The 12,933-nt window shown below is 29.5% G+C and overlaps 2 protein-coding genes across 2 annotated transcripts; one reads left to right on the plus strand and one right to left on the minus strand.

Moving 5' to 3' along the window:
* Positions 1-1,648: 1,648 nt before the first annotated feature.
* Positions 1,649-2,441, minus strand: OCT59_026705 (uncharacterized protein; the record flags this gene model as incomplete). Its single annotated transcript, XM_066143368.1, has 3 exons — positions 1,649-1,652; positions 1,730-1,795; positions 2,296-2,441. 3 exons carry the CDS (start codon positions 2,439-2,441, stop codon positions 1,649-1,651), a joined length of 216 nt encoding a protein of 71 aa, XP_065992893.1.
* A 723-nt stretch (positions 2,442-3,164) lies between these two features.
* OCT59_026706 (uncharacterized protein) lies at positions 3,165-5,214 on the plus strand. Its single transcript, XM_025325592.2, has 4 exons — positions 3,165-3,340; positions 3,410-3,828; positions 3,908-4,733; positions 4,831-5,214. Exons 1-3 carry the CDS (start codon positions 3,203-3,205, stop codon positions 4,704-4,706), a joined length of 1,356 nt encoding a protein of 451 aa, XP_025180526.1. The 5' UTR covers positions 3,165-3,202; the 3' UTR covers positions 4,707-4,733; positions 4,831-5,214.
* Positions 5,215-12,933: the final 7,719 nt, after the last annotated feature.

Raw genomic sequence — 12,933 nt, forward strand, 5'->3', positions numbered from 1 at the left:
GATTTTGTTTTTATTATTAGCGTTCTCGTTTGGTACATCCATTACGTTAATTACGTTTTAAATACACAAAAATATTATTCATAATTTTTAAAATAAAGATACTACTGTAGAAATGTAGAATTATTGGTTTAGTTGGGTATAGCATAAGGGCTTTAAATAGGGTATAGGGTATTAAAAATATATTTTCAGTTATTACTTTGTTGGGTCATGCCGAATATTCACTTTAAGAGCGAGGTAATTTTAAAAAAATTTACACGGACGAGTATTTTCTCAACCAGTATTTGAAATTAAGAGTGATCCGTGTCAATTACAATAAACATTAGATAACGTGTGTAAAAAAGAATGTAATGTAAAGAAGCTTGTAAGAAAGATATGCTTATCTGTTATATATAATTGCATATTAATATACAACTCCCACGTTAATTACGAGTTATTTGTCGACTTCTTGACTTGTATAGGAAAGAATTTTCCAACATTTATTAAGTCCGAAGCAGGTGCACTTCGGACTAATGTATCACAATCTAAAATTAATTCTATTCCTGACGAATCTATTTGTCTTATTTGTCGGGTAACATTATTGCGCGCCCGTCCGCGCCACATTAATTTTTTTTTGGCTTGGCCTTTACAGACATCAATTCCACGTTCTTAGTTGAAACTTTTCCCGAAATGGTCATTGATTTCGTAGATGTGAGACTTCATCTCTGTAACAAAATTTCACACGAATCACTTTATGGCACACGGAAACATTCTAAATTGGAATATGCAAGCCTCAAACTTATCGTCAACTGATAAATTTATCCCCGTTGGGTGAACAATTTTTTTATTCGATCATGATAACAGTTGCTGATCGATCTGATGGATAACGGGATATAAACAAATCATGCTAACATACTCTTGTATCAAGAATTCAAACGTGACTGTAGTAAAATATTTTCTCAAGATAAAATATTATTGTTGGAGAATTTATTATCGTTCCATCTTTAACGTGCACACATTAGATAGCGATCTTTTAAAATCGTCGCGCAATACGACATCAGAGAGTGAAATTTAAAAAAGAAATCACGACAATTTCAGTATACGACAAAGTTATTTGAAAAAAAAATTTTATTTTATTTTATTTTTTTCTTAAATAAAAGTCCCTCTATAAAATAAATTCGTTTATATTTCGAAAAAAATATATTTTTAAAATTTGGTCCTATAGGACATGTTGAATTTATTATAATTGCGTAAGAATGATTTTGTATTTACATGATATAAAAAAATTAATTTGATATAATATTAGATCTAATATAAAGGGCTTATGAAAGGGTATATGATATATAAAAATAATATGATGATTAAACATGAATAATTGAATTTAAAGACAAATAAGAAAGTAAATGAAGATAATGCATAACAAATATTAAATGTCCTATTTTAAAATTTTTGAATTTAGCATGTTAATTTCCTAACTATATTTAAGAATTATTATATTATATTAATTTTGAAGTAATAAGAATTATAATATTAAATTGAAAGCGTAATTTGTGAAAGAACACATGATTCATACATGTTACGTGTAAATAAAACAGCAATTTACATATTTATCATATTACGCAATAATTTCAGGATATTTCATAATTATATTTTGTAGGGTGTAGGGTTTCGTTTATCTAAAAAAACAAAAGAAATAAATTTTTAACAAATTAATCCTTGATAATTTAATACAATGTGGCTTATATATACATACTTTCGGTTTTCTTTAGCCTTAACTTTTATTGTGCGAAAAGAATTATTAAAAGATGGGAATTTCAATCTACAAAAACGAAAGAAATAATTTTTAATGATTATTCCGATAATTTTATACATGGTTAGTACATACAAACATACATACCACCAAAAATGTTCAAAATGTCGTTTCGTGTGAGAAGAAAAATTTCAACAAAAATTTTTTTAAATGACGGAAAGGTCTTGAATGACGGAAGGGGGGTCTTTAATGAAGGAAAGATTTCTTTAAGACGGAAGGTCCTAGATGACGGAAAGTCTTAAATGACGGAAAGCCTTAGATGACGGAAGGATCTTAAATGACGGAAGGATCTTAAATGTTTAAACGGAAAGGGGGGTTTTTAATTGATAGAAAAAAGAAAAAAAAAAATGGCTACGATGCTATGTAGGGCTATAAATACATAATGCGTAATGTGCAAAATAAACATGTTATAACACGTTTTACTTTCGATAATCAGTTATCAGCGCAATCAGTACGATCGTGAGAAATAAAATTGTTATCGGGATTCGGGAGCATCGGGAGCAACTAACAAAGCACGAAACACGCCTACAGAAGCGCAAAAGGAGAAAATAAAACATTTTGCACGTTTTTTTGACATCATTTTCACCAACTCGTCTAAAATTACGTCTTCTGATATTACATGAACTTCACGCCACATCAAATAGGAATTATGCATCTTATCGGAACTTCCAAAATTTTGATGCCGTGTTTGCGCAGCGACAAAAATTACACGCAAAAGGTTACCCAATTGGTTTGTGTACTCTTGTACATTCCCGTTTGAAATGATTAAAAGATTTATATGTATAAATAAATCTCATGATAATCATGATTTGTTTACATTACACAATCCACTATATTTATTCCTGATGAAACGGTAAAAAGTTGTTAACATAATCGACATAAAGTAAAGTATAGATATTGCAAAATATAACACTCATGATCACCAACGGGATAGATTTATCAGTTAACGATAAGCCTGATGAAATGACCTATTAGGGCTTATTAAGGCTTAGGTTAAAGTAAAGAGGCTTGCATAGAATATGTTTCCGTGTGTAATAAAGTGATTCATGTGGAAACTTGTTACAAAGAGATGAGTGAGATCAAGGAAGCTTACGCTCATTTTTGGAAAGAGATTTGTTTTTTATTCAACTAAGAACGGGATTACGGGAATTGAAGCAAAGCAGATCTACAAAAAAGTAAAAAATAGGTTAATGTACAAAAAGTTTGTGGCTTGACCCGACAAATAAATCCGGGCTTACCCTTCTGCTGTTTAATCCTAAACCTGTAGCCTAATTTAGTAATTCGGATGTATGCTATTATTACCTATCTAGTTTAACGCTTTTAAACGCGACATTTTGACGATAAAGCTTTTTAACGCGACATTTTGATTTTTATCTACGATAAAAAATATAATTTCAGTTTACTGAGCACATAAAAATGAGTTCTTCCAGTTTTCTCCCAAGCAATAATGATAAAACTGTCCTGACTCAACCAGCAACTTTTCATATACAACCACATTCTAAACAAAAGGTTTCTTATTTTCACCATAAAGATGTCGGAAACTTTCATTTTGGTGTAAGTTATCTAGAAACTAGCTTTAATGTTACCGTTAATTTTTAAATATTTATGTCCCACATAAAACAGTTACAACATCCAATGAAACCTCATCGTTTGGCTTTAACGAATAATTTGGTTTTAAGTTATGGCCTTCATAAAAAAATGACGGTTTATTGTCCGCCTAAAGCGACCGATGATGAATTAATGGAATTTCATGAAGTAGATTATATTAAATTCTTGAAAAAAGTAACACCGGAAAATTCTGAAGAATTCGCTATAGATTTTCCTAGGTTCAACATAAATGCGGATTGTCCAATATTCGAAGGATTGTATGATTTTTGTCAGATATATGCAGGTGCTTCAATAGCTGCGGCACATCATTTAGCATCAGATGGAGCTGATATATGTATTAATTGGAGTGGAGGATTACATCATGCGAAAAGGTATGAGGCTTCAGGATTTTGTTTCGTGAATGATATAGTTTTGGCGATTCAGCATTTACTAAGGTTCGTAAAAAAAAAAAAAATAATAAGTTTTTTTTGAATGAATTGTATATTTTACTCAAAAGTATTTCATCATTAAAAGGTTTTATCCACGCGTTTTATATATTGACATTGATATACATCATGGTGATGGTGTGCAAGAAGCATTTTTTGCCACAGATCGAGTTATGACAGTATCATTTCATAAATATGATGGTAGCTTTTTCCCTGGAACCGGAAATACAAGCGAAATTGGTTGCGGATTAGGCAAATTCTTTTCTCTAAATGTACCTCTGAAAGATGGAATTGATGATAATAGCTATGTTACATTATTCAAGGAAGTTATGTTAGATGTAAGAGATCATTATCAACCAAGTGTTGTTGTATTACAATGTGGAGCAGATTCTCTCGGAAAAGATAGATTAGGAGGTTTTAATATAAGTATTAAAGCTCATGGGGAGTGCGTAAGATTTATAAAAAGTTGGCAGGTTCCCTTGTTAGTTCTTGGAGGTGGGGGTTATAGAATTCCTAATGTAGCAAGATGTTGGACTTATGAAACTGGAATATTACTTGATACTGAATTACAGTCTGAATTACCACAAAAGACTCATTATTATAATTTTTTTGGTCCAGATTTTTCATTACATCCACCGCTTGTAAGAAAGATAGACGATTTAAATAAAAGAAGTGATTTAAAACAAATTTATCAGGAAGTTCATGAATTGTTGAGATTTTTAGATGGGGCTCCAAGTGTTCAAATGCAAGAACTTCCGGGGAATTTACAAAGTATATTTAATGGAATTGATGAGGAATTTAGAGATGTTGGTTTTAGAGGTAGGAAACCTTTAATGTGGAATGAAAATGAATATTTCGACGGAGATAGTGACAACGATAAATGGTGATATGATTTTATGGAATCTTAGTGATTGGTAAGATGTTTATATCAGTTTTTATTCATTTTCGTTTCAAAATAAAAATTACACTTGGCTAAAGGACAATCTAATTCAATTTATTGGACAAAATAAGCATATCATTAAGAAATTGGGCTTTAAAGGACGTTGACTAAAATAGACAAAAAAATAAACTTGGATATTTGCAGCTAATTGTTCTAATTATCATATATTTGGTTTCTAATCCTTTCACGAATTTTTATTGTTTATGTCACCATCGAACATTATAGTATCATAACATATTCGAAAGAGTGCAATTCGAACTATATTTTCTGGAAATTCTATTAAATTTACTTAAAGAATAATATATTCAACCTAGGCTTCTTTCATCAGCTCAAATCCCGAGTATGCCTACAACCATAACTAGCAGTTGTTACAGCAAGACTGTTTCCACTAGATTCACGAGTAAGACAGAATTTGTACACCAAATAATCTATAATAAATAATAAATAATAAATAATAAAAGATTAAAGCTAAAGTTTCCGCATCAATCCCTTCAATATATATATAATTTGAATGCGGCTAATAAATCTGATAACATATTTAAAAAATCATGAGCAACAACTCGCGATTTGTGTCCAAATTGTTTTCGTTTAACGAAACTCCCATGTACTAGGTACAATGATGGTCCTAATCATTTTGTCATAATTGAGCTTGTAAGTGAAAGAGCAAGATAACGGCTTGATTTTCTAAATAATCTTTATTTTAACCATATTATCAAGATTTTATTAATAAAATCAAATGTGTTGGATACAACGTTTGAACCAGTTTGAAACCGTTTAGCTCTCTTTAATTATTTAATTTCGGCTGTTTATCTTTCCTCTTATAACGTCTTTCGGTGATAAATAATTCTTGATGAAAGACATTGTATTGCAACGCAAACACTGTAGGATGTGTAAACAGTGTTGGCTGTTCAGCTGCAATCATTCCTAAAAAAGCATTAATGTTAAAGTCTTTTTTAATATATTTGATCTTTATTCAACACATATCACTTTTAATAAAAAAAACATATAATATTTTTTATGAAATTATACCTTCTTTATTATACTAACAAGTGTACTAAAATAACAATAGAAAATCTCAATTAATTTGACCAAATTTTTTTATCGTATCATCACTATTGTATTATAAATTTAATTTCAATATAATTATAGCTCAAGCATCAAAACCGCGTGAAATTGTTAATTGTTATTCATGTTGCTCTTACTGTTCATACCCAGCGATGAATTCTTTAACAGTATGACATCGTCAATTTCCGTCAATTATCATTAAATCTTATGAATCTTCTTTGTATATTTTTTTTTCTTCTACATTAGAATATCTTCCCTTGAATAACAATTTTTTTTTTTATCATCATGCCTTCACTAGTCAATACACCAATTCTTTTCTTTTAGTTTGTTGTGTCGCAATCATATCTAAGTGATCGAACAAAGGATGAAATTTGATTCATTATCTGCCGGTGAAGCTGCCAATGATAAATATATTACAAATAATTCGATATACTTGAACTTTGAATTTTTTAAATTTTTCACGTATGGAATAACATTTTGCTTACCTCCTCTTTTTTTAGATTTTCTTTTAAAAGCCCATCCACTTGATAATGCAAGTCGAACTGAACACGTTAACAAAGTAGTAAAACCAATGTATAAGCCGAAATCTTAGAAGGAAGCAACACCTTGAGGATCCTTACGGTTATGATAATGTATCATGTGCGTTATATGCAACGTTTTCTATTAAAATAATTAAAAAATATATATCTTATGGAGCGTTAAATCAATAACCAACAACACTTTCTATCTTCTCTTAGATTTGTTCTTTCTTTTAATTTATAGATTTACTTTTTTATTTTATTTTTTTTAAGTTACAGTACAAATTACATAGAAACTACATACTAGAGTCAAAAGTAATTCAAACAATCTGTAAGCCAAACCGCGATAATGCCGGCGTCACCTTGGTTGTAAAGAAACGAAAATGGGTGACTTTTTCGTATTACCGTATATCACGCATGATAATTTTTTAGGTCTTAAATAATAGTAAATGTGTGATGATAATCTATATGACGTAATGCGTCAAAAATATCAGAAATATTTTACGCAATAATAATTTGATCCTATTTGGCTGCATAATAACAATAACTAAAGGTGATGCAATTTTTTATGAAGAATATAATATATAACAGGTTTATTCTTTTACATATTTTATAATATGAATAAAATTCTGAGTTTAATATCTAATTCATGTTTTTTTTTGATGTTAATATTTGCTTCTAAAAATCTATGTACACATTATATTCACCGAGGTTAGATAAATTTATTCCAAAAAAAAAGGAGTTTAAAATAAAAAAATACGAGTAATATTAAAAAAAAATCATTTATCGTCATGAGAATAGAAAAGATGAAGAAGAAAATCGGAGAGGAAAGAAAATAGAAAATACAATTAAAGAAGATTTAATGTAGCAATACTTGTGATTCGTCTATACTATGTGAGGAACTCTAGATTAGGTGAAAGCAGAGCCTACTCCAGGAGTTAAAGAAATTTCGTTATTTATTCACTGTGGTAGGGTTTTGGCGAATTCTTTTACGTTGGGGTTTTTCACGTGACCGTTCTTGTCTTTTACTCTTATGACGGTGATGACGTATCCCGGCGGTGTTCTTGGAACATCGATGGTTTCAAGACCAAGGCGTATTGATCAATTTTCAATTTTTGACATTTCTTCACTTGTTTGTTTAAGAAGACTGTTCTTTTATGCGCCTTGAATATCCTAACAAAAGAAAAAGAAGTCATTTGATCTTTTAGTAAATAGTTTATCAAATTACCATGAAAGACGACATTCAAGATAGTAAATAATTTTTTATCATAGATTACCTTGAAGGATAGGATATATAATATTTTTTTTTTTTTGATCGCGAACGTAACTTCGTCCCTTTCCTAGGAGTACGCAACGTCTGGTAGTCGGCTTGCTTCTTTTTTCTCGAGAGGACGAAAGGAGCGCCGATATTTGATTCTTGGTGTGGATTTTTTTTTTTATCACGAACGTAACTTCGCCCCTTTCTTAGGCGTACGCAACGTCTGGTAGTCGGCTTGCTTGGGCATTGCTATTGTGAGTAATAAAACAAAAGAAAAAGAAATCATTGATCTTTTAATAAATAGTTTTTTATCAAATTATCATGAAAGACGACATTTCAAAAGAAAAAGAAGTCATTGATAATAAATAATTTTTATCATAAATTACCTCGAGAACACAATGATCCTTTTATTTCAACTTTGTAAACTTTAAAACTTAACCGAAAGCACCTTTTCTTTGCGCGTTGACGTGCAAATTCTCGATCTTCGGCTTTCATGATTCTTTTCTTGCTATTCTTGTTCCTATTAACACAATTTTAAAAATTAGCCATATAATAAAAGTTGGTCAGTTTGCTATTTAATCTTTTTGCAGCAGCTGCCGCGGTTTTTCGTCAAAAACTGCCCGCACAACTATACAAAATCACCAAAACCACCATACCCTTTTACAGTTACCACGAAACACGATCCTATTTCAGTAACTTGCAATTTTGTATATAAATAGGGGTCTTAGGAACGAGAAAAGAAAAGAAAAGAAAAAAGATGAAAGCGAAGGAAAGAGAAGTTGCTCGTCAACGCGAAAGGAAAGGAAAGGTTTCGAAAAAGTTTTAAAGTTTAACGACTGTTTAGACTTAGAGTAAGACCTATATTTATATACATACTGAATTAGGATCGTTTTCGTATTTTCTTTTTTTTTTGTGAAGTTGGAAGTTGTGTGAAGAACTTTAGATTGTTGATTCGTAACTAGTGAATTTAGGATCATGTTTCGTGTTTTGTAACTGTAAAAGGGTATGGTGATTTTGGTGATTTACTGAATTAGGATTTAAGATCGTGTTTCGTATTTAGTCAGTTACGTAAAATCGGTCACGATCCTAATTTCACCTAATTCAGTAAATCACCATAATACTTTGTAACACATGTAATAACAAATTGCGCGACGTGAGGCGTATGCAATTTTTTTATGAAGAATATATAATATATAACAGATTTATTCTTTTACATATTTTATAATATCTGATATGAATAAAATTCTGAGTTTAATATCTTATTCATGTTTTTTTGTTCACCGAGGTCAGAAAATTTATTCCAAAAAAAAGGGAGTTTAAAATAATAAAATTAAAATAAAATCAGAAGTTAGAAAATACAATTAAAGAAGATTTAATGTAGTGATTCGTCTATACTATGTGAGGAACTCTGGATTAGGTGAAAGCAGAGCCTACTCCAGTAGTTAAAAAAATTTCGTTATTATTCACTGTGGTAGGGGGGTTTTTTGACGAATTCTTTTTACGTTGAGTTTTTTCAATCTCACGTGACCGTTCTTATCTTTTACTTTTATGACGGTAATAACACGTGTCCCGGCGGTTGCTCTTGGAACATCGTCGTCTCCCGATGTTTTCAAGACCAAGGAAGGCGTATTGATCAATTTCAATTTTTGACATTTCTTCACTTGTTTAAGAAGACAATGTTCTTTTATTATGCGCCTTGAATATCCTAACAAAAGAAAAAGAAGTCAATTGATCTTTTAGTAAATAGATTATCAAATTACCATGAAAGACGACATTTCCAAAGAAAAAGAAGTCATTTATAGTAAATAATTTTTTATCATAAATTACCTTGAAGGATAGGATATTTTTTTTGATCGCCGTCCCTTTCCTAGGAGTACGCAACGTCTGGTAGTCGACTTACTTGGGCATTGCTATTGTGAGTAATAAAATAAAAGAAAAAGAAATCATTGATCTTTTAATAAATAGTTTTTTATCGAATTATCATGAAAGACGACATTTCAAAAGAAAAAGATGTCATTGATAATAAATAATTTTTATCATAAATTACCTCGAGAACACCCTTTTGTAAACTTTAAAACTTAACCGAAATCACCTTTTCTTTGCGCGTTGACGTGCAAGCTCTCGATCCTCGGCTTTCATGATTCTTTTTCTTGCTATTCTTGTTCCTATTAACACAATTCTAAAAATTAGCAATATAATTAAAAGTTGGTCAGTTTGCTATTTACCCTTTTTGCAGCAGCTGCCGCGGTTTTTCGTCAAAAGCTGCCCGCATAACTATACAAAATCACCAAAACCACCATACCCTTTTATAGTTACGTTATTACGTTCACGAAACACAGTAACTTGCAATTTTGTATATAAATAGAGGGTCTTAGGAACGAGAAAAAAAAAGAAAAGAAAAAAGATGAAAGCAAAGGAAAGAGAAGTTGCGCGTCAACGCGAAAGGAAAGGAAAGGTTTCGAAAAAGTTTTAAAGTTTAACGACTGTTTAGACTTAGAGCAAGACCTCTATTTATATACATACTGAATTAGGATCGTTTTCGTATTTTCTTTTTTTTTTTTTGTGAAGTTGGAAGTTGTGTGAAGAATTTTAGATTGTTGATTGATTGTTGATTCGTAACTGGTAAATTTAGGATCGTGTTTCGTGTTTTGTAACTGTAAAAGGGTATGGTGATTTTGGTGATTTACTGAATTAGGATTTAAGATCGTGTTTCGTATTTAGTCAGTTACGTAAAATCGGTCACGATTCTAATTTCACCTAATTCCATAATACTTTGTAACACATGTAATAACAAATTGCGCGACGTGAGGCGTATGCAATTTTTTTAATAAAAAAAGTAGTACTAACGTAAAAAGAATATTAAAACATGTAAAATTCCGTAGTATAGAAAATAGACGTGTTGTTTGTCAAATTTTATATACTATTTCTGTGGGTGGTATATCAATCATTACATCATAACCCATCTCTTTAATCATAAATTTGAATAAAAATTTCGATCTGGATAGAACAAAGATAGAACCGTTATCCGGATATCGTAATTGTTGCGCCACTACTATCACTACTATAATGATGGATTTAAATTTAAAATTTAAAATTTTATTATCCGGATTTCTGGTTAAAATCTGGATATTTTTACAATAACCGGATATTTTATTCCGCAATTATTCCGCAATCATCCGGATATTCGAGAAAATAAAATTATCCGGTTGAAAATTTCCAGCCTTCTTTTTTTTTAAAAAAAAAATTCTCGTTGATATTTACGCATTGACATTATCATATGGTCGGCTTTTTATTTTTCTCAGAAGGCAGAAAAGCCTCTAACAAGGTAAATTCAAGAATTCTTAGTTGTGAAACAATTTTTCAACCAATTTTACTTTTCAATTTCTTTGTATTACAATATAGATTAAAGAATAAATGAGAAATCTAGAACTTAATCAAACCATTTTAAGCCATAAATCAATAAATAAACTGGTTGAGAACAATCAGGCCATAAGGGGATGCTGTGTAATAAGCGACGCGTCCTGTAATTGATTCTTATGAGAATGAGATGATTCTTATGAGTTGATCCTGAGTCGAAATAGAATATTCACGGGATGAACCAATTGAACAATTTTTTTTGAAAGACTTGATGATATACAGTAAATATTTACTAAAAATAGATAATAAATTTTCTTATCACGATAACAAAATTAAACTTAATAATTTTTATGCCTTTGGGTAATAACTATTACCCAAGGTTTTTACACAAATAAAAAAATTAAACGAAAGGGAGTATACCCTGTTATATAAAATAAGATAAATAATCATGTTCCTAATCATTTAAATCCTTTTCATTGTTCCTGAATTCAGTTTTTTGTACAATAACTTTTGACAATAAATAATAAATGATGCAGATCGTACAACGACAAAATGAACTAATAATATGATGGGTTGACGACATATTACACTAAGATTTTGCGATAGCAAGAATTGTTGGACAAAAATAAAAAAAAAAGAGAATATTCTAAAACAAAGGAGAAGTTATATTTAAGAATTCGATTTACCGATTTAAACTACGATTTATTTTATTTAACCAATAATATTATTTTAGAAGAATTTTTGACAATATACGTTCAATTTAAGGAAATCAATGTTAATAAAATTAAATTGTACAATACTTAATAAATAATTTAGGTTAGAATCGTGTAATTATATGGAAAAATAAATTTTATATCTCAAATGAGGAAATAAATATTAGAATAATTTTAAGAAATGTATCATGGAAACAATGTAATAGATTTTTAGAGATGTTATAATCTAATAATTTAATATCATGGAATAGAATAATTCTAAGAAATGTAGTAAATCAAAATACGATTTACTACAAGATTTGAAAGAGTTTTATTACGGGGCGCGATGAGGGGATATTGAAATATTCTCTTTTTTTCGCACCCCGTTTGAGAAATTATCAAACAATGCTTAATAATTTCATTGATATATAATAATAGTACGATAATTTTTATTTAGAAAAAGTGAGATTAATGTGCAAGTGTTGTTTGAGATTCATTTTTTATTTGGAAAATAATTATTTTTTATTTTTTTTTCCTTGTTGATTTTTTAACTACGAGCCTATTTATAATGTAGCTAAATCTGTCAATTTAATTGCCTATACGACATATTTAGAAGTTTAATGTTCGAATTTAAAGAAAACAAAATTGAGAGGAAACACAAATAAACCGAACGTATATTTCTGTGATCCCTAATTTAATTTGACACGAGTTTTAAATTAAGCTTTATTTAATAATTGATAAAACTTTGATAAAGAACAATGTTAAAAAAATTATATGCGATTGTAAAGACAATGGTAAAATAACGGAGAAAGGTTAGAAATTTTTTTTTTCTTTTTTCTATTGTTATAAATGATGATAATATTTTCATGAAACATAATCATTTATAGTGATATATAAAAATTACTATACTTGGAAACAAAAAATTGACAAAATCAGTTTAATTAGTTTAATTAGTATTTTATTAATTGTTCTCGTTACTATTCCTTATACTACTATGATTTTATAATTTAAAATAAGATTTCATAAAATGAAATGAAATAAAAAAAAAAAACTTTACTATTATCAAAACATCGGATGGGTCACTTGCATACCCTGATTATATTGCATCCATACAAGTTATTATACAAGATTATTGGATCATTGCCTGTTTTTATTTTATTGATATCAATTTTTGGTAAATTTATCAAAGTAACAGGTCATTCAATGAGAAAAAATTTTGATTGAGTAACATTTTGTGGGAAAGTTATAATCAAAATTTAGAATGCCGATCGTTTATCTATTTCC

The sequence above is a fragment of the Rhizophagus irregularis genome, chromosome 6 (genome assembly GCF_026210795.1).
Source record: "Rhizophagus irregularis chromosome 6, complete sequence".
NCBI lineage: Eukaryota > Fungi > Glomeromycota > Glomeromycetes > Glomerales > Glomeraceae > Rhizophagus > Rhizophagus irregularis.